The sequence below is a fragment of the Betta splendens genome, chromosome 24 (genome assembly GCF_900634795.4).
Source record: "Betta splendens chromosome 24, fBetSpl5.4, whole genome shotgun sequence".
NCBI lineage: Eukaryota > Metazoa > Chordata > Actinopteri > Anabantiformes > Osphronemidae > Betta > Betta splendens.
Genome location: NC_040901.2, coordinates 5662630 through 5685239, shown reverse-complemented (window position 1 = coordinate 5685239; position 22610 = coordinate 5662630). Strand labels below are relative to the sequence as shown.

Genomic DNA, 22610 nt, shown 5'->3' with positions numbered 1-22610 from the left:
CCTCCTGACTAATTACAGGACGTGTAGCTCTGCTGCTTGGGCTAAAAAACCTCTCTGCAGGTGTGAATTCAACCGACTTTACCAAAAACAACAACTTCAAATAGACAGTTTGCACCTTTTATTCAAGTATATCACAGCAGTTTATTTGAGAAATACAGTAAATGTTTTGTTTGAAATATAACTTACGCTAAAAAGTAACAATTGTGAACAGGTGTGTTAAATACAAAAACAGGAACAGACGAAGCTATGGAAAAGACTAACGTTGAAAATCAAGGAAGAACGAACCCTTTCCTTCTGCATACTGGACTAAGTAGTCTCAACTACCAGACAAAAATTGGTTGTTAGTCCAAACTGGCTACAATTTAATAAAGGAAGATCACAATGTATGACATTTAAACTACTCATTTTATTTCCAAATGTGTTTCTAAAGCCATAAAATAAGTTTTTGGCAAAACAAGATTGAAGGAGTTTTCCTGTGTATCTCTTCCTGGCGATGCACCAGATAGACAGTGTTTAGAATGCGTGCTAATGTTAGTTTCTTCCAGTATGCCACAGTCCATAACCACTCAAAGAAAACACCAGAACAACCAAATAAATAGAAATGCTGAAAGGGCATGTGGTCGCGTGTTGAACCTGAGAGACCTGTAAACCCTTTACTCCCCCAAACGCGCCAAAAAAACATGCTACACAAACGCTACGCAATTCAGCAACATAGTGAAAATGGACGCAGCAACGCTTTCCAATTTGTTAACATATAAAAAAGGAAAAATACACAATTGACTAACAATTAGGTGTAAAACTTAATAAATAATCAGAATCATGAGATGAAAATCTGCAAAAAAAAAAGAATTTAAAAAGTAAAAAAAAAAGGCAGAAACGCTTTCTATAGCTGCAGTGAAAGTTTGAGGGGGTGCTAACGTGGAAGAGGATCAGATGTGTGACACCACTGTCAAAGTACATTTACAACTAAAGAGAAACTAAAGCATTAACATACAGAGTCCATGAAATATCCCTAAAATGTATGCAATCATCATCTGGCTCAAATGCAAACATACAGAACAATCAGAGATATAAACCACTTTTGGATTACTGCAGCAGCCATGGTTGCACTGATCTGGTACTGTTGATGTTGCAACGGTATTTGGGAGGGAGAAAAACACTGTTTTTGTACCCGGTAAACAGTTTTCGCATTAAAATAAATTAAGCTGAGGTAGCATTGGTTTTTCTCTCTGCAGTAGTCCAAGTGCTAACCTGTCATTGCCAGTTTGCATATGGTCTTTGCGTTAGTCCCCGGAAAATGTGGGAACAAGGCAGAGGTGAGCTGGGGTCAGAGTTGCACCGAGAGGTTTGAGGATTGGACCAAGAGTGCTTCAAGAGGAAAAAACAGGGGGAGCCGTCTCCAGACAACGCCTGCTCCAATATGGCATCTTCAAACAATGGTGACCGGACCGTGCCTTAAAAACTTTATAAAGCTTCAGTAAATACCTTCATTTACTGCAGTCAGGAAACATACGCTGTGTTGGCCACAGATGAGAATCTAGCTTCTCTCGTCTGGTGTTGATAAAACACAATTCCACATGTCAGAGAAGAAAAATACAAAATGAAAACGACGTAATGCTTGAAACACCTTTAGTGACAGGCACTGCCTAGAATGGCCTTGTTCATTATGGTTTCACATCCCATGCAACAACAATCTCTAGCAAGGCATTTTTATGACAAGGTAAGAAAAAAAGAAAATGATAAAAAAAATAAACACGTAATACAAAGGTTATGAGGGTCTAACAGAACGTGTTCATAGTCCAGACAGAGCTCCTGCCAACGGGCACCGTGTTGTCAGCACCTTCTCAGAATGAGGGCAACAGTTGGCACAATAGATGATTTGACTCGCATCGTTATTTTTTGCATATGAAGAACTGAAGAAAAGCTGGTGTTGGCGACCTCTTCTCACACCTGCTGTGTGCTCAGGTGGAGACGGACCTCCCCTGACTGGACTGGGCCAAAACAGGGCAGGAATACATTTGAATAGAAAATTTGAAGTGCTTCCGACGCGGCCTGACAGGTGATTGGAGTTTAATGCCTTTAAGTTAATAATTCAACTTTGTTGTGTGAAAGATATGTTTTCAACAGGCCTAACAGCACTGACTGACTTTTTTTTTTTTTTTGCTGTGAGGTCACAGTGACCTCAGTGGTTACATTAAGACCCACCCCAACTTGGAGCCTGTTCATTGTCACAAGTATTAAATAAAAAAAATCCTCCTAAATATATCAAAGTTTCATACGAGGCTTTATAATAATAAGGCACACGCTAGGCAGTGCAAACGACACGATTTCCAATTTGTACTGCTTCCAGTTCCTCAGTCGGGGTGTTGATAGGAAAATCAAGTGGCGGGCACAGTTTGAGCATGAGGGAAAACATTCATACTGTGAATGTGGGGAGGGGGAGGGGGCGGATGGAGAGGCTTGAGCTACCGCAAAACGTTTAAGATGCCACAATCTGCCAGGACTGGAGGCCCGCGGTGGGTTATAGCTGGTCTACAGGCTGCGCGTGTTCACCAGTAGTCGGAGGCTTTCCACACCTGATGGCCGCTGTAATGAAGGGGAAATGATGGGCTCTAGTCCTACTGTGCTAACCTCATCAAGTTTGCGTACTTCCTAAGCTGTAGTTCTGGGTGAGTATCCTCGACGGCGGCTCAGATACTGAACTAATCAAGTAGCTAAAATAGCGGGAGGAAAAAAATAATGGCGCGGCATTACTGGCCTGTGATGAAGCATTCCACTTGGGGGCAAGATGGGCTCAGCATCATAGTTCAGTGAGTCAGAACATTATCTGTCCTCATCTCCTAGCGGCGCTCTGCATTCACACTTCTGCTGGTGAGGATCTGAGAGTGTGCGCTCGCATGCGAGTGCGTTTGTGGGAACGCATGAAAACCGAAGCGTATTCAAATTGTGTGTATGCGCAGCCAGTGCTGAAAGAGAGCGGCTACGTCGCGATGTGACATCACCCAATCTGTTGGTTTCACTATTTATCCAAGTTAACAAGTAGTCCCAAGAGCAGCATGGAGGAAAAAAAAAGTTAGCATAGCACCCGAGTAGCACCAGGGCGGCCCGTCACCATTGGTGTGTGCGCGAGTGTGTGACTAACACACCTCCGGGGGTTTGGTTGTGTAGGTTCGGTCTGGATCTGGCCAGGTTCCTGAGACGATAGCACCATTGAATGTCTCCGTCCTCAACCTCGTCGCCCTCCCTCCCAGCAAGAAGGGGGAGCTGAATTGTCCGTGTGTGTCTCTCGCGCTCAGTGTGTGTGTCGTTGTGGTCCCAGGCGGTTCAGGACGTACCCAGACAGGTACTTCTTCCTCCATCTCACAGGAATGTATCAAAATGCTGGATTCTTTCCTCCATCGCCTGTAAACACACACACACAGGGCTTAGACTCAACCAAAACAGCAAACTCAGACGCGTGCGCGTAAAGCATCTGTGCACTGTGGTTTCAATATTACTTGGAAATTTCCCACAGCAAACAACGCCTTTCACCATGATAAATGATGGAAAATGAAGCAAAGCTGTGCTGGAATGAGACGGGCGATTTTTCTCAGCGTGAAAACAGCAGAGTTTGACACTGACTAAATCTGAACAGAGCCGGAGGAAGAGAGATGGATGTTAGCCTGCAACAGACCATGATTAATGCCTTGAAGATGGTACACTGTGTGTGTTCTCTCATCTGAATGGCTGAGCCAGTGCGACAGACGCCACTACAAGAGACCAATTTCAACATCTACAAAAGAAAGAAGAAAAAACTGAAACTTTACAGTAGTAACTTTATAGTTTAACACTTCCAAGGAAGTGGAACATTTTCAGGCTAAATGACTTTTATAGTGGCTTTTACTACTTGATATGATGTGTTAATCATAATCTGTTACAGCCTCTTGTTGACTGTTTTTAATGAATAAGTTCACTGAAGGATCAATTTGCTGTAAACCTTTTAAACCAGAGTCATTCAGCTTTTTGGATATAAACACTTGTGGGGTTTTTTTTTGAATCTTCAATCAAACTGATAATAAACTGAATACCTCAAAACATCTAGACTATTAACCTGGCAAAACTAACTGAATGCCAGGAATTGCAGGAAACAGTGATTGGAATTTTGATTTGGTGAGAAAAAGTACTTAACACAGTGATCGGCGTCTGTAGCGCTGGAGCGTATTTCCTGTGTTTTCGTGTGAATTTTATTCTCGTTTCAGCATAGAAATGTTGCTGAATGCTTGGACTGATTGAAAATTTGGCCTCAATGTCACACTTTTGTACGCTTATAAATGCAATACTATTTGTTCACCTAGTGCTCAAGTCATTTAACTGAGACTACGAGTGTCCAGCTGCTCATTTAACACTTCAGGTACAATAAACGGCATATCTAGCACTTTATTCAGAATATGTTTGAAAGGTCAGAGGACTGATGCCGCATGCGATTTTAACTTCCCTTCCAACTTCATTTTTAGCATCAATTAAGCACTTAGCACTTCATCGTGCCCCCACAGCGATCAACACCAGGTCACTCGAGCTGTAAAACCTAATGAAGCTATGAAAAGTCATGTTAACGAGCAGCTGAATAAAAGTCACTAATTTAGAAGTTCCCTGAAAGCTTCCGCTCCGGCGCCGAACATATTCAGACGTGCCTCAGATTTTAACACCTGTCTGTTTGCACCGTTTCACCACACGCCCGCGCACCAACGCGCAAATGAGCCCGCCGCCGCCTCGACACTTCACACCTCTGTGATCCCAACTCGGTCGGTCCGCATCCATCCTGAAAATGCAGCAAACGCCTCAGCAACGTAAAGCCGAGCCTGCAGCCTAAATGGAAGTTAACAGACATAGCAAGGGTTTATTTCCCAGTGGGGCATTAATACTTTGCATTCAAAGAAAGCCGGGTCCAGTCTGCTCCACACGGATGAGATGTTGTCAGTTTGTAATGTTCAACCTATTTGTTACATAGGTTTTATAAATTACTTCAGGTACCTGCTCACGTCGCTCCCCTGTTTTATCTACTTCCAACTGAGGCTCTGTTTCCCAGATCAAATTTTTACAACCTCTGGGACACGCAGGTTCTCTGCGGTGAGCGCATGGAGGTCAGGGGAGCAAAAGTAACAGCCAAAGTTTTCTTATTCCAACGCAAAAAAAAAGGGAGTTGATAGAGAACAGTGCTGTGTATCACGTCTGGATGAAGGTGTTGTTTCATAAGTTACTGATATCAGAGCTGCAGCGATGAAAGCCGTGACTGCCCTGCTTTCTGTTCCACGGGGGCTACTGTCAGTGGAGAAGCTGCTTCCTCTGCCTACTTTACACGCGTTTCTCTCCATAAGACAGTTCAAACTTGGTGCTAACAATCGTAAAACAAGGACTTCAAAATAGAGAAATACGTATGCTAAAGATTTGACCCTGGTGTCAAATATTTTGCATTAACCTATTAAATGATTCACACTCTGCCATCTACATTTCACCACCTACCTGCAAGAATAAACTGGATAAGTAATCAAATCGATGCATATAAAGCTTGAAATCGAATGTGATAACACAAAGGACAAAGGGGTGTATTAAATAACCTGCCAACTGTGATCTTTAACAACTCACAAATAAACAGACCAGTAACAAACTCTAGTGACTTCCTGCTACTTGGGCCAGTTTTAGTGCTGCACATATCCAGGTCAAAGGTCAAAGCCCCTACAAAGTCCTTAACCGCCGACGGAGACTGGGCCACAATGTAATATTAGGCCTAGGGCGATGTGAACAGCAATTTGTAGATAGAAACACGGCTGCTGTGTTGTTGTGTACAAAGCAGAGATGGTCCCTCTGGCTTTAGCTGGAAGCAGAATACAGACCACGTATGCGCTGAAAGGTCAGCTGCTGTGGAAGACTGAGGCAGGACGTACCCAGAGGACGACAGGGGGCGAGTAAAGGAGACAAATGTATGGACACGCTCCATTACACTCGCCTCCACGACGCGAAACCGAAACGCGGCGCATTAAGCGGAGACCGGGCCGCTGGTGTGCACGCACACACGCACGCGCCTTTTGCATTTTCTAAGCGGCTACTGTACAAGATGAGCGGCCGTGGATGTGTGCTGGAAACAAAGGCGAATAAAACACCGACCAAACGAGCTGACATTTCTGTTCTCAAAACACCAATTTAGCCTGGCAGTATCAGATGAACCCAGACGTGCGCCCCCCCCTCCTCCACCAGCAGGCCTGTCAACAGGCGGCACCACCTGGTTCCATGCTCTCTCTGCCGCTCCCTCTCCCTGACATCCCGACAGCCAGCTCCGGCTACCAGAACCAGGACACTGCCATCTCTGGCCCGCTGTCTGCGCTGACATTTTACAGCAGCAGCAGCAGCAGATGACCAGATGGGATTCTGGGAAAATATACTGCAGCTTTTTCTACATGGATGGAAGGAACTTGCATTCATTAAAAATTACTCACGATATGAAAGAAAGCTGTTACATTCCAAAGAAACTGGAGCAGAATGAACATTTAGTTTACCTTTATTTGCCACAATGCAGCAGTAAACAATAAACTATTTGCTTGTATTTTATAAAACTAGCTTAGAAAAAATGAAAAACCTGTGTAAATACATGTGTACAATAAATCATGTTAAAGCCTATAATATTCAGGCTACAATTCATGGAGCAGAAGTTACCTAACCTCGATACTCCAATGCCCCAAATCAAAGTCTGAGTAAAGTTGGGGCGTGTCCACTACTGTGTCACATCCTGCCTCCACACACTCCACACAAACACACCCCCCCCCCTCCCAGTGGGTGAACATGTCTGACTTGGACAATCGCCCGCTGAGCGCTGACGTGTGTGAAAGCACAATCCTCACAATATCTGGGCCTTACTGTCCTGAGGTTCCATGGAGTTTATATGTGAGAATAGCTTTGGTCCACATCAAATTTTATTCTAAACAAAAAGAGTCATTTCACCTCCAATAATGATCTGACCTCTTCTACAGTGGATGTCTGTGCTCTGGTTTATACTGTTTTCAAGATAATGTCTTTATCTAAGATCCAACAGAAACTCCAAACATCTCAGGTTTCACTTCCTCCCTTCACTGAGGTCTGGACCATTATCGATTCGATAAATGTTACCATTTGTGCAGACATAAAACTAACATGTAACTTTGAATAATTATTCAAATTACACCAGTATTTTTCCTGCACAAGTTGAAATAGACAAAACAAAATAAAAACCTTTGGTTCATATCGCAATCAAATCCTGCAGGAGTGCTTGAATCAAACAAGAACAAGAACAAAAGGCCTGGCCTTCGCCTACAATTAAGTTTACCTTGCTCATTGTGGTTAACAGACAAAACTGTTATGACAGGTCTGTACAGTGACAATGTCTGACGTGACACTGCAGCTAATGATGATCTACTTTTTATTTATTTATTTTTATTTCAATAAACTGCGTGCTTCTTCCACCTTAACTTACTGCGACCGACTGTGATGTACTGGCAGTTAGACTGGGCTTACAGCCACAACGGTCCAGCTTACCTCCAGTAGCTGTGTCTTGTCGTACTCTCTGCGGTGCTGGTAGATACACTGGCTGAGAAGGGAGTACAGCCTCTCTAACTGCTCCACACTGTAACCCTCAGTCTTCTTCACCACCACATCCAGTAGAGCCTGGAAATGAACAAATGCATTTCCAATTAATTATTACATCTTGGTTCTTATAAAAAAAAAAAAAAAATCAATAAAAACACATAATACACTAAAAACACCCATACGTTTATATCCAGATATATGCAGTAGTTTAAAAAAGGGAACACCAGGTTGAACAAAGCATGTGTGGATGTTGTGCACAGAGATGAAACATTTGCAGGTCAGCTGTATTCAAAAGCAATTAAGATCAGAGTGACAGCTAATTAAAGCTAATCATAATTAGAACCAAGTTTACATTTCACTGCTACTTTAATTAAAACACTGTGGACAGTGAAAGGGCTTTTTAATTGACCCGCTCCTCACATTTTGCCCCAGCCAAAGACTGCGTTCGCGTCACTGTTTAAACAGAGACGCCGAAACAGCAAAGGCACAATAATTACAGTTACCATCACTGACACAAGGCAAACAGAGAAACCACGACAGAAACGAGAAGAGGTGAGCGTGTGCTGGAGAGATAGAAGCTGCAACAATGTCTAAAACACGTGACAGGGAGGCAATGTCAAGATTAATAAGACATGGATGTTTGTCAAAGTCTTTCATAAGCGAACATCTAGGAGATAATTACAGTGAGAGAAACTGAGAGGCAGGGAGGTTACCACTGCAGTAATTATATAATTAATAGCTATAAACGTCTGATTATGACTTCTGTTTAAACAGTAGAACAGTTGTCTTAATTAAAGCCAACTCGAGCTTCACATAAATAAAAATCTTTAGTAGAAGTTTAATCCTTACACCTCTGACCCAACTATGAAGATTTTAACAGGAATATGATAGTGCTTGAGTCCATAACGAAGTCATGCTTGGGTTTTAATACTGTATGTAGTATTCAGTATGTATATTAGCTATACTGTGCAGCAGTAGCTCCCGGTCTCAGAAGGACTCCAGGGACAGCCTCCATGACAAAGCTCGGCTTTAGCAGTGCCGTCTTTTAAATGATTTTTTCTTTTGCATTACAGAAACCGATTACAGCCCCGTAAAAGCTATTTTGCCCCAGAACATTACTAAGACAGAGAAATGACACCAATTACAAAAATAGACGCTCGGTAGCCATTAAACTCGCGAAGCTTAACCACAGCGCTTTTGTTCCGACACATTCTCATCTCACTGTATATTTGATACCTTTATGTAAATGCATTCACACTGTACTTTAACCCGAGTCAACAGGAGAATAAAGGACACGTCAAATCTCTTTTGTGCTCTGACCCTGAAGAGAAAAAAAAGGAGAAGTTCTTTCTTAGCTTGACTTCCATCGAGTGCCTGAACTCAACAGCCTGGAAACATGACTTTGAGGCTATAATACCTTTCAAATATTCAAAGTTCCATAACTTAATCTGGCAGTGTAGCCGAGCTCGCTAGTAATATGCCTTTGACATAAAAACCTCCACCTGGCCAATCTAATAAGTTTGGGTCCCTCGACAAATAAAAGGTGCATACAGAAGCTAAGAACACTAGAACTTTATCTAATATAAGAATTCAGGCAAAGCGATTACCACTTCGGCCTTCGGAAAGGGCTGCCAGCTGCTCTATATTGAGCAGGTTTTATTGGTTTCTTTTTGTGCTTTTTACACTGCAACTTTGCTCGAACGTCGAGGGAGATCTCGGCTCTCATAATTTTCCACGCAGCCAGGAGAACTAATAAAATTGGACCGAATGGCGACCATCACAGAGAGATGTCAATTTTAACAACACATGCATAAAAGCTTTAATTAGAATCATTACAAGCCATCTCACACGTGCCACACCGTGGAGCTCTCAACACACCCTTCCAACTTCACTTTCATCTTTCTGCCATGGCGTTTCTATTTTTCATAGTACGCCATGTCTTGCTTTAAGTGTGTTTCATTTTTTTATAGTGTACCTGAGCTTTTCCTTTATTGTGCATCTTTTCACCTCTAGCCTGTTTTAATGTTTTATAGCACCTCACTTGTCTTTTTCAGCCCTATTTTTTCACAAATATCCAGTGTATTTGTCTTTTTCGCTCCCGTCTTTCCTTCCTCCCTTCTCCCTCTGTCGCCTGAATTTATTCTCCTCTTACTGTTAGCCAGCTGATTGCAGCCATGTACTTCCCAGCCTTTGTCAGCGTGATCAGGATGTCTGTGGCAGTGTGGGGTAAATGGTGTGAGTGTGTCTTACATGGACTCGGTGATTGAGTGAGCTCACTGCACACAAAAGGGCAGTAATCCCATGCGTTAAAGACTGCCACTGACATGGACCATTTAACCTTACCCCCCTCTAAACTCACCGCTCCATCGTTCCTTCCCTACCTTTACTCACATGTCCATCTATACCCGCACCTCTTAAAACCACAGATGGAGAATGGAGTTACATTAGAGCTCAAAATCCGCCTGCGAGAGAAGATGTGCTCATAAAGGGAGCTTTGGCCGACAGAATCGACTTTACGACCGGACAGTTACACTATTTAGCTAAATTAAAATGTTATGCTAATGAAAAACAATATACTAAAGTGTCCAACTGAGAAAATACATAGAACAAAGCAGAAGTGATGCATGCCAATGGGTTCAGGCTGCAGAGCCTTAAAGCTCACACGGTGATGCACTACTGGCACTTACCCTTTGACCCATCAACCAAATGATGGAGATTCCAGCAATATCATTCACCCCCATGCATCAGCATATCAATATTATTCATGCAGCATTTCTCATGCTCTCAAGGTCAACTTAAAGCTTGTAAGATCACTGCGATATTACACCGGCCCTCTGTCCTGGACCCTTACACTCATCTTCACCCATCATTTCACCATATGTCAGAAACAGCTATCCAGCTTAATAAATTACAGTAATGCATGCATGTCCCCTGTAACATTTAAGGCCGTTTAAAGCTGCTTGTTGCTCACTTAGTCCATAGCCCCATTGCACTGAGTCTCAGCAAAAACAAAATGTTTTCATGAGAGCCTGCAGTGGTCAGCTTGCTAATTATTTTAAAAAGTATATTAATATTACATTAACACAGTGGGGTGAAAGTAAAGTCATTTCATATGTTTCTATATGTTCGCATTCAAAACCTTTTCAAACCACCACGCATGCAGCCGAGCGGAAACAATGTAGCAGAGGGTCCTGCTCTTTCCACTGAGGGGATACTTCACAAGCTTCACCGTGTATGAAAACCCCTCCTCACTAGTGAGAGGAAAGTGTTACCAGACAGTGAGAAACAGGGATTTGAAGTCTAACTGTCCCTGTCACCGGGGAGATGATTATTACTTCAATATCTGCCTCCAAGAGAACAATCCTACTCCTTTCTTCTCAGATATTTTTATCTTCAATACTAGCAAAGGGATGAATTATAAATTATTCTGGTTTCCATGAATACCAGAAATGGCTTTATTCAATTTGGTCACAAGACATGAAAATGAAACGGTCATCCTTTTTAGCTGGGTATGTAAAACCTTCTGGGGTTGACAACACATCTTAAATATTCACTGGCTGACTTCCCTTTTTACATCAAATCAATGGAGATTTCAAATCAATTATTAATAAGAGCACAAATGCGACAGAGACACAGTCACTGAGACAATCATATAAACTTAGTTTCCCCCAACTATGGAACAAGTTAAAGACAGGACTACTTGTGTTAATGTCACACGCTGATCAACATGATCTATTTGCCAGCAGATGATGCAGATACAGTAGTGCCATTAATGTAAAGTGTGTGTATTAGTACTTAATGCAGGAGACATGTACAGTATGTCACAAACTCACTCTCCCGTAACCATTCTGATGTTATCTGACCTTCTTTATATCTCGTCTACCATCATCTACCATATTAACTGTGTCAGCAGTGACGCTGCAGCTTGGGAAAAAATCAACTCCATGTATTAGAGAGTATAAAATGCATCACTGTCAGATTGTGTCACACTGTCCTGTTAGAGAGCCATTACTGTGACTCATCTCACACTACCCCCCACCACCATTTGCACGTCTCTTTTTATGAAGAGATTTGGATTGTCCGCATTGATTTTTCTGTCCATGATTGCAGCTCCCACCACTAAGTAAGGAAATGTGGAGGTACTGGTTAATTATGACAGGAAAAACCTTCAGAGATTCATCAGGGCAAGTGTGAGGTCATAAAAATGAAGACAAGTTTCAAGAAAGTTTGTATTTGAAACAGCAGTATGTCTAATAATATATATTTGGCAAGAAGGGAGTAGGGAAACTAACTACTGCAGGGAAAATGCATACTACTTATGCAGCAGATTCAAGACAGCTAAGATCCAATATCACCAGCGAATAAAGGAGGAGATTCTCAGCAGTGACTAATAAAGCGCTACGGTTTCCAAATACCACTAAAAAACACACTTAAATAAGATACACGGTGAAAATCTTTCTTTCTAGCCAGCTATCATTGACCTTTAGTTAAATCCCAGGGAAAATAAAGATTGATGAAAACAATATTCTTAATGTGTGACATAACTAATGTATGTTGTGCTTGGTAGGGAAATGAGCCGACATTCTTCATTATAAATTACAGGCATTACATGAGAGGAATCTAATAAAACACTGTTTCTCATAATTCTAAAGTACATTTCAGTTATCAAGGGCTGGTTAGCAGCAAGGCGCTTCATTTGTCAATATTTAAAATTTATCAACAAAATGCACAGTTCACTGAATACCTGAAAGCCTTAATAATCCTGAGAGTTGCTTATTATCTGATGTTTCCTACAGCACACCTGCAGTGTTGCTCAGTTTCTATTCCACCTTGGCTTCCAATCCAACTTTGGCTATAAATTAACAAATAGCATCTGTGTTTCAATCAGCCCAAGTGCTATGGATTGCCCCCCCCCCCCCCCCACTGGTAAACCACTACTTTTGGGTACACTTGCCAAGTTTGATAAAGGCAAATCCAAGTAGTGTAAATTTTAGGCTTTATGTACTGTATATAATAACACACATATATAATCCCAGGTACTCTAAATCTTTAGTTTTTATAAGCCAAGGTTTGAGTGGGATGCATGAGGTGTGAGCCTGGTAAAAGGCCATAATAAATCATTCTGATAGCTCGGCATAAACGCAGACTACTACACAAAATGTATTAAATATAAGAGACTGGTTTGTTTACTGTATGTTGGGCGAGCTTTCCGAAATACTGGACCTCACGTGCACGGCCAAGAGGAAAAGCAATGCACGTGCAATATAACTGCAAGTAGCTGCTGCGTTAACGCCATCACTGGGAATGAATAATAATAAAAGCGGCACTTCAAATGCCATTTATTTTTATTGACAATCAAACGTTGGACCATCACTACCATTAAGTTGTTCTCTTTTGAACAGACATATGCCTTGGCTGCTTTGCCAGTTTAGGGCTCTTCTGCCATTAGTACTAAAAATGAATGAAGATGACAAAGTGAAATGAGGCCATTTCTGTTGACAGGCTTCTCCAACACAGCAAATCCTGACTTGCTGTAATAGCTAAGCATCAAGCCAAAAGGCTCCATACTGTGCCAGCAACTAGAAACACTAGCGCTTTTAAGACAGCTGCTAAAGGAAATAGCAGAGCAGATGATAATCTGTGTGTTCGTGGCAAGACGGGGGGAAATTTGCTGGGCCAGATTGCATTTCTTGTTAGCGAATTCTCATCTGCAATCGTCAGCACCACTTCTTCCAGTCCATCTGTGGACAAGTGTCTGACTACTGATGAAAGAAAACAGCTGAGAATAAGAGACATTTTGAAGTAGAGAGAAAAACCAGCCTCGGGACCTTTTTATTCATGCTGAGGAAATCATTTTGATCCAGGCAGCATCAAGCATCATTTCAGTGAAACTGGCAATAACAGAACTTGATTTTACTAAATGAATCAGAGCAAATAACTGTGCCGTGGCTCTAAAGGCGAGACAGGAATACTAAGATAATACCATTTCTGTCCTAAAGGGCTTGAATAGGGTCTGCAAACAAACTCATAACACTCTGATGGTATTTAATTCCACAGAGATTGCAGAGTCTCCTCCATCAAGTTAAAAGTCAGAAATAATGAGCCCTCTACAATCAATGAATACAACTGAGGGAAGACAGAAGAACAGTGCACCGTTTACTGCAGCCTCGAACACAAATCAGGCCGTGTGCCAGTCCCAGCATTGCCAGCAAATATCTGCTTAAATGGTGACTCTCATCCTGTGCACCGGAAATTCAATTTGTTCCGTAAGCCAGGGATAAAAAAAGCAATTATTCACAGTCCCCTTTTCTCATGATCTGTTTCTTTAAGATATCTCCCTTCTTCCCCCCTACTAACAAATAAACCCCCAGATTAGTGCTGTTGCATAGCTTTTCATAGGGGCAGCCAGTTGAAGCAGTAAGATCAGGCCAACTAAAAAGCCTGTCAATCAATTTGAAAGATGGAGTCGGGTCTAGCCACAGAGGATACGTACCCCACCATCCTCATCATCCCCCTGGGACATGGGTAAAAGCCACCAGATAATGCCTTGATAGCTGGATGTCACTTCAGAGTATGGAGGAAAGAAGTAAGTGCATGTCAGAAGAACACCAATTACACTACATAGAATGTGCTAAAACCAAGCCCCCCTGCCCGCTCAGTGGGAAACTCTGTCAAGGGAGCCCACTGAGTTGAATCTCCAATTTACACTTGGGGTATTAGGTGGGACCCCAGCGTGACTGTGCAGAGCAGCGCGAAGCCGCTCCGCATCCTCTCTGTGGCTTAAAGACATCCTGGGACAAGTTGGCAGATACAGTGGGGCAGAGAGAAGCTCATGTTTGAGTCATAACCTTGTTTCTTTCTAAAGCGGCAGGAACAACACCTGTTGAAGGGCTTGCCCCTATAATTGGCTCCATCCATCTTCACAAAGAGGGAATAAAAAAATCTTTCTAATTGAACGAGGGGGGAAAAAAGTGGGAGACACTGACATAACCGCGCGGTAAAAGGAAAGGAGGGCTAAGCCGAAGAAGTTAGTTATCCATCTGAGAAGGGCAGTGTGACAGCATCAGCCTCAAACAGACCCATGGATGTGGGGAAGCTTAAGCATGGTCACCCATGATTAAGTTTTTTCTAATTCGAGGGATTCATTTCTTCAAACAAAAAAATAAATAAAAAGACTTTCAGTACTGTATATTATTGGTGTTCTGCTGGAGAACCCAGTCAAGCTATGGTATGTTTCTAACGTCTTTGCTTTTGGAAGGTATAGAAAGCAAGAAAAATAAGGATTTAATTAAGTGAAGATATGAGAATCACATGTCATCTGTGACACGGTGACCCAGTAAGAAAATGAGAACTAGTCCAGCTGCCTCTGCTGAATACTGAGGAGAACATGAGTGGCTAGTTTCAAAAGGTGCAGGCCAAGTTTGATCGCAAGTGTGATTTCTAAGAGCTCCACAGCTGGTTATTTTACAGGAGGGGAAAAGTAACCTTAAAGACTTTTATCCATACTGCCAACAACATTCAAACAAGCACCCGAATAAACCCAAATCAGACAGACACAGAAGCATATTGGTAACATTACATTATGGCTCATCTTTTCCATAATCACAGTGTAATTAGTCAGTTGCAAAATATGACAGCTCACCACAGCTGGTGCAACAAAAAGGGCTCAGCTTCTTTTTTATTTGCTTGTTAGCGGTTGGGCTCTTTAAATAAAAAAATATATATATAATGTTGTAATATATATAGTGCACTAGATAAGAAATTAAAAGTAAAAATTTATAAAAAGGTGCCTTCTTAAACATTTTATCTGCATTATTCTTTGTGTCTAATAATTATTACTTTACTTTTTTATTTCACTTTTCAAGCACTTTCACTCAGCGAATCTTAACTAATGAAAGAAATAACAAGGTGATCACAACCACAGGAAATAAGAATTTTCATCTCCACGTTGTCACATTATAGCTTTGATGCAGATCACAGTACCTGTTAAATTTCCACTTCACAGTCAGTGCACAATGCCAAATTACACCAGCTGTTTCACCCTTCATGGTATGAATTAGAGTGATGGGCATGCAGAATCAAGCAGCGCAGTGATGGGGTGTGGATCAGGATTTTAAAAAGCTAAAATCGTAGTGGGTGAACGAGGTTACATAATGTTTTAGTCTTAGAGTGGCAATGAGACCTTTCTTAACCAATACAGTGGGTTGAGCAGGAGCAAATGTAGACCCCCGAGGCTGCTGCCTTTAAGTCATGAAGCGGTTTTCTGATTTAATAAAACAAAAATGTCTACACATCCACAAATGGTAAAGTAACAACACAGCCACAGTTTGCAAGGCAGAAGATGAAGAACAATCAGGATCAAAGTCCTTTGGTCTAAAACTCATGTATATATTGCCCTAATTTACACATGTAAAGGAATCCATACATTGTAGCCTTCCTGAAAGCTAAAGGCTTCAAACTGACTCAAAAAAGGTAATTGCTTTTAACCTGTTCAGGTCAGTTGTTAATGTCTTACATCTGTAGGTTCCCTACCTAACTTTAGGGGAACTTCTTGGAGAAGCTCATCCCTCAGGTTTCCTTTGCCAATTCAAGCTGTGATGCTCACCTTAGTATTTTATAACTCTACAAATTCTCAAGCAAGCATATGTTAGAGCAGCTGTCAGACTGACAGACGATTAAAAAGTGATTCATTTAAAGAGAACTGTACCAAAAGTCGCTGGTGATCCACCACTACTGGAGGACGTGGAGGGATTGGCTGTGGTTCCTCCTCTGGTCGTTCCGGAGATCCCTTCAACTGCTCTGATGGGCTGCACTTGTTTTCACTTATGTTGAAATCGCCTATAAAAAGATAAATAAGTGATTAATGGATAGATTATGAGTATAATGGATAGATTATGAGTATAAAGACTAACTGCAATGTGACAGCTTAAAAACATGATGTGTGTGTTCAAACATAAAACGTACAATTAAAAACATTTTAATATTTTAACACATTTTATAAAACGCCACTACTGTATATAGTAGTAGTAGTAGTAGTAGTAGTAGTATAGTATAGTAATCATACGTGATTAATGCTATAACATTTATTTTAAGCTACGATCGACTACTGAGTAAACTCCTTTGTGTTCGTTGGTACCAGTGTTCAACAAATGTTTTGATGGTAAACAAAAAGCCCGGTTTAGTTTGTAATGAGAATTGGAGCAGAGTAGCAGCATTGTTTGTTGTTTAAGAAGCCACAGACTGTGTTCTGCCGTGTGTGTCGTACCATCCTCTGATGGCTTCTAGCAGCACCATTACCTCAGCCTCCAAGCTGACCTCTGCTCATCACAAGCCAAATCACAGGCCCATAGCTGAATCTATGAACATACTTACTGGCATATGTCTGAATCAAATACTACACTCCAGCAGAAAGCTGGCAAAGAAGCAAAATATACAGCAGAGTCGGTGTCCTTTATAGATAACTACATGTCAGCATAGACATCAAAAGGTATGGAGTCTCTAGAAAGTAGTCCTAACCTTCAAGCTTCTGAGGCATGCTTAGAAAAATATCATTTCTGAAAGCAGGGGATGCTATATTTACAATGTGTATGACTTCTGTTGCATTATTCATGTCCACTTCTCTTTATACAAGCTAAACCAAGTTTAAATCAGAAGATCTGGATGATAATCAAAACATAATTAAGTGGTGGGCAAAGCGCTGAATGTGTAAAACAGATTTTCATAACTTAATTGCATAACTACAGCTTTAAAAAAATGGAGTGATTAGCAAGTAAAATGAAGAGTCCAAAACAAGTGGGAGAGAGCTTGGGTTCCTTGCCTCCATTACAGCACAATAAAATCGAACTGATTGATAAGCTTGTCGTTATAATTCAAACAGAGCAAAAAGCTCAACAACTTCATCCCAGACAGCAAATTATGTTTTATGCTTTAGAGTAAAGTTACTTCACTGGAGGCATGAAAGTAGCTTTGTCTTAAGCTTTCAGTTTTATTTCAATACCGAGATAGATCAATATTTTAGGACAAAATTCCCTTCTTCGTATTATTCGGAGGTTGTAAAGAACATTGTTGCTTCAAGATCGTATCAATTGTCCCATTAGGAAACCCATTCTATTCCATTAATCTTTTAAAACGACACAGCTCTTTATTTAAATTATTGAGACTGCAGAGGTTTTGGGCTAGTGATACACGAGAAGAAAGCTGGTGAAATAAAATGCTGCCCCTTCAAAAAGCGGGAACATGCTACATTATAGATACTGGGGGTGAGATCTAACAAAACGATAGTACCTTCTTCAGTAATGAAACACAACTAGACAGCACATATTTCCGACAAAGTCTGATGCCAGAATCAGCACCAGCAACAAAGTGGGCATAGTATTTCATCATTCCCTTTCTTTGAAGACTTGATTGGTTTGTTTCAGTGCAGTCACTAGTGTTTTGCTGAAACTGGCTCGAGAAGAAATGACATTGATATCGTGTTTGTTTGAATGAAGTAGTGATTGTTGCAGAATAGTGTTTCCCCACACACACCAATGATAAACCTTTTTTTTTTTTTAATATAATGTGCGTTGTTGAATTAATATGTTTGTAAATCTTTGACATCATTGCCCAAATTATTATTCATCAGACCTGGCATCTATCTGCTGTTGCAGTGTCTGTATTTTCATATATTGAAGGCATTAAAACATACAAAGCACAGAGACAGAAGATGCCCTTGTGCTTCAAGTAACTTGTCTAGTGTAAGTTGTACCTTCTTCATCTTGTTCCTCCTCTGCACCTTCTATTACGCCCCTCCCGTCCTGGAGAGGGTGCTCCTGAGTTGGATGGTTCTCGTGCTCGTCATTGTGCTCTTCCTCCTCTTGCTTGTCAGAGCCTTCAGTTGGCCTGTGACAAGTCCTTTCCTCTGCCTCACTGTTCCTCTTGAGGCTCTGCGAGTCCAGGCTGTCCATTGACTCATTTCCATTAACACAGTCTACTTGCGACACAAGGTGCTGGGGCTGATTCTTAACATCTAAAGATTTGGGCATTTTAATCAAAGGGTGGAAGTCAGCCTGCTTGGCCTGGCAATGCCCATCTGCCTGTAGATGAGAACTGACACCGAGGATATGGACATGAGTGTGTTTCTCACTTTTCTCAGAATACCCTTCTTTGGCTGGAAGAACCTCCTTCTCCTTAGGTGTTGGCTCTTCACTGGGCTCACTGGCACCTGAAGTTCCAGCGGGAGCTGCAACAAGGGGCTCATTAGAGCTCTCCTCTTCGGTGGAGGGAGCATGGGGATGGTGGCCATTTGGCTGGGGGCCCATGGTATCACAAGACGAGTCTTCATCCTGTGTCAAACACGAGTCGCTGGGTCCTGCAGCTTCCACTTCTGCCTCATGTTCCTCCTCTTCCTCTTCTGTTCCTTTCTTGTAGTTCTTCTTCTTACGAATGATGCCCCGTCCCCAAGATGGCCGCCGGCGAATCTTTCGTTTTATGTGATCTGTGACGGGGGAGGAAAGACAGGAAGGACAGAAATCAAAGTGTGTGAGCACTTAACATTCACAAAATTATTATTATTATAGACATAGCAAGCTGACTCCAGGCAAATAGCCAAGCAGCTGACTCTTAATAAAAACATTAAAATCCTTCTGAAACTTCAAAACTAAGTACAATTAACACCCTTCTAAACAGGGATAAATATAAACCTACTTCATAGCAAATGCTCATTACACTTTTTGACACATGATTCAACATCTGTGTATCTGTCTCTGGGGCAAAAAGCTGCAACTCCTTCCTCAAGCAGCTTGCTAGCTGGATGTATTTAAATTTGGACATTTGGTTTTCCTCAAAGAGTAAAGAGTCAGCGTGTGACCACGATTGCACAAAAGTGGCAGACAGAAATGGCAGCAGTGCTTTATCATAGATGTTGGACACTAATGACAACAGATGGTGCTTGGGGTTTTAAGATGATGGGGATAACCAAAGCTTGCTTGCTGAGTGCAGTAAAAGTGTCACAGCGAGCTTGCCAAAATTTAACACGCAGAAAGTTCAAGGCATTTCCCTTCACTCGTTGCTTTTCCCAATGCAACATGGAGATTGTGCAAAGTTTGACAGTAGGATAGAGTGTAAAAGACAAACACGAAGCAGTTTCCTAGAGACATGAGCGTTTGAATCAGTGAATGCCACCAACTCAAGACATGCATAAACTACATAACATAAAGGTTAATAAAAACTAAAAAGGTGTGGAGAAAGGATGAAGGAGCTTAACACAAGTATTATTCAAATCCATCATGTTCTGGAAATAATAATTGTGTCAAGAAGCAATATCTCATGCAGAATCAATACCACGCAGAGTCTTAGTTTCCAAAGCACTAAATGACTGGAAGTCTTATTCTACAATGATCATAGCGCACAGAATTCAGTGGGCAAAGTGCTCTGTTAATAATACAGATGCCCTATGTATCATCTGTACTTGCAGTGCATTCCCCACAAATACACAGAGAGGCAAACTCTGATAAGAAAGCATGATATGCTCGGATGTTGCCTGTCAAATTTCCTCTCTTCGTAATGCTTTTAGCAAGGGCTCATCTTTCCACTCTACAGATGTGATTATGCACGCTGTTCAGCAGAAGAAGATTGAAAATGACATCTTACGTTAAGTACTTGTTCACAATGTGGAGAGAAGAAAGGAAAAATAACGTCTGGGAATTACATTTCTTTCTTTGAAAAAACATTGACAAAAGGGGATAAATAGTCAACTGGTGGTTGCTGATGGGCTCCAGCCCGTTCTTTACAGTAAATGTGTTCTCTGGTGACCTGCTTAATGGCCAGCTGAGCATTTCCTGTCAGCCACAACCAGCACACCAGAAAAACCATAGGGGAATAAAGTATATTTGTTGGCAGCTAATGCTGTAAACTAGCTGTAACAAACAGCAATTAAGAGAATTCCGTGCATGTTTTACAGGTTATAACAATAAGGGACAATATTACAAAATCAATATGCTGTATCTAGATAACAATATGTAACCTCCGTGTTAATTGCTGACCAGGGTCTCAAAACCCCTGCATTATCGCCCCCCCCTCTTCCCCCTAAAGTCTCACGTTACATCTTAAAATGTGAATTCATTCTCCCTGGCTATTTAAACTCTGACTGGCGTGTGCTCAAGTGCTCTCTTACTTTATAATAACCCAAGTGTCCCAGCACTACTCAGGCTACATCTGTCATCACGCCAGGAGACTAATGGATACTTTTCAAAAACAAAGCTGCTAGCATTTGGTATGCACAAAACAAGGACAGGGAATCAGGAGGGGAAAAAAAACTCCTGGACTGGATGGGCATTCTAAAAATACCTGCACAGCCTGGTATTTAAGACATTTGAAAGTAGGTGGTAGAACAGAATCTGGCCATCGTGCTTATTTGTCATAAAGCCCCCTCGAGTGTGTACTGGGGTTTCTGGCAGATTTAGTTTTAAGGTGGAATGCGGCTGTGGTGTTTGCTTCCCCCTGATTTGATCTGGAAGGATGTGACAGCCACAGGGTTTGGAACGGAATTCTCCTTCAGACATGACTGGCACATGGGATAACAGCCCTGTTGTAAGTGAGAGACTACGGGGAGAGGGAGGAAAAAAAAAAAAAAGGAGGAAGAGAACCTGCCAAGCATCTTGGATATTTTTGAAGACTGGCATTACATCAATAATGCTTCTTTGAGTGAGAACATGTCTTTCATACATCTACAGAATGCTCAGTTTTGACCACTGTATTTAATTTACCCTTCATAATTTAAATTTCATTCCCAGCTGTCACCCTGTAATGTCCAGCGATTAGTCACTGCATGGCTCTTTTCAACTTCACTGCAGAAAATGTAGCTTTTCTGGGTCATGGTTTGTATACGAACGCAGCTTGGCATATGCAAAACTTCACTACTTTGATTCTGAATATTTCCATTTTTGAAAAAAGCATGGCCAGCTAATTACCTGCTGAACATTCACTCAAACATTTTCAATTTTAACCCTCTAATATTGCAGCCTTTTTTTCCCCAAACACAAACAAACCTCACCACAGTTCAATGAAAGAGGTCTTGCTAAGGTCAGCTATCACCATCAGAGGTATGGAGCAGGCTCCTAAGGGAGGTAAAGGTGAGCCAGAATGGCAACAAATGACTCATCATAGACAGGTCTTAAATAATGCATGAAAACTGTTAGAGCATGAAGAGCCAGCCACAGAGGGGAGATATGCTGCCGGGGGAGGGAACAAGAAAAGAGAGAACCAGAGCACTTTGCAATAATTAAATGTGCCTAAGCCATACAAGATTCATGTAGTGGCACAAGCATTTCAAGCTGCCATCACACATAGTTGTCAGTTTGCCCATGCACATGTGCACATGCATGCACACATGGACAAATACAACTTTGGAGAGCAAAGAGCCCCAGGAGATGAATCTCTAAATTGCCATACCAGCAAGTATTAAATAAATAAATCAGTCCAGTGACACTGATGGACAATTCAGCAGCACGCTGGTAATACCTTTAGGTGGAACTGTGAGTCACTATCTCTGATTCACTGAGTTTTTTATGAAATGATTCCCAGCATTGAATAAATGTATCAGAATACATAAAAACAGTTGCATTCCGTAGTGAAGTGAGGAAAGGAGGAGGTTGTTCAGCGAGACCATTCGGAATAAAATAAAAACTGACAACTTTAACATAGTCAAAAATAAGTAGTTTCCATGTGCAGTTAAACACATGCTGTTTCTAAAGCACAGTAGCCCCGAGTCATTATTACAATATTTCAGTCTAATACAATTCAATTTACAACGCACAGCAAAAGGTGAAGGACTGCAAATCAACACTGAAAGTTATTCATGTATTTTTCTTAGACACACAAGCCCATAAAGGCAGGTTTACCCATCTCAGATTGTTATGAAAGCATGTCTGCCCAATGTAACACAATCATCAGTGCAAAGACATGCTTACTGTAAATCCAAAGCTCGTTAAACAAATTGAGGTAATCAGTCCAATCTGCAAACTGTGAATTATTTATTT

The 22610-nt window shown here is 41.4% G+C and overlaps 1 protein-coding gene across 3 annotated transcripts in view; it reads right to left on the bottom strand.

Annotated features, from left to right (window-relative positions):
- Window positions 1-103: 103 nt before the first annotated feature.
- Window positions 104-22610, bottom strand: part of atad2b (ATPase family AAA domain containing 2B) — a 53511-nt gene continuing 31004 nt past the window's right edge. For all 3 annotated transcript variants that reach the window (XM_029140342.3, XM_055506428.1, XM_029140341.3), the window contains exons 25-28: window positions 18341-19069; window positions 16301-16431; window positions 7543-7671; window positions 104-3402 (exon numbers count right to left, since the gene is read on the bottom strand). In XM_029140342.3, the coding sequence (XP_028996175.1) occupies window positions 3361-3402; window positions 7543-7671; window positions 16301-16431; window positions 18341-19069 (1031 nt within the window). In that variant the 3' untranslated portion in view covers window positions 104-3360. The remainder of the gene's footprint in view (window positions 3403-7542; window positions 7672-16300; window positions 16432-18340; window positions 19070-22610) is intronic.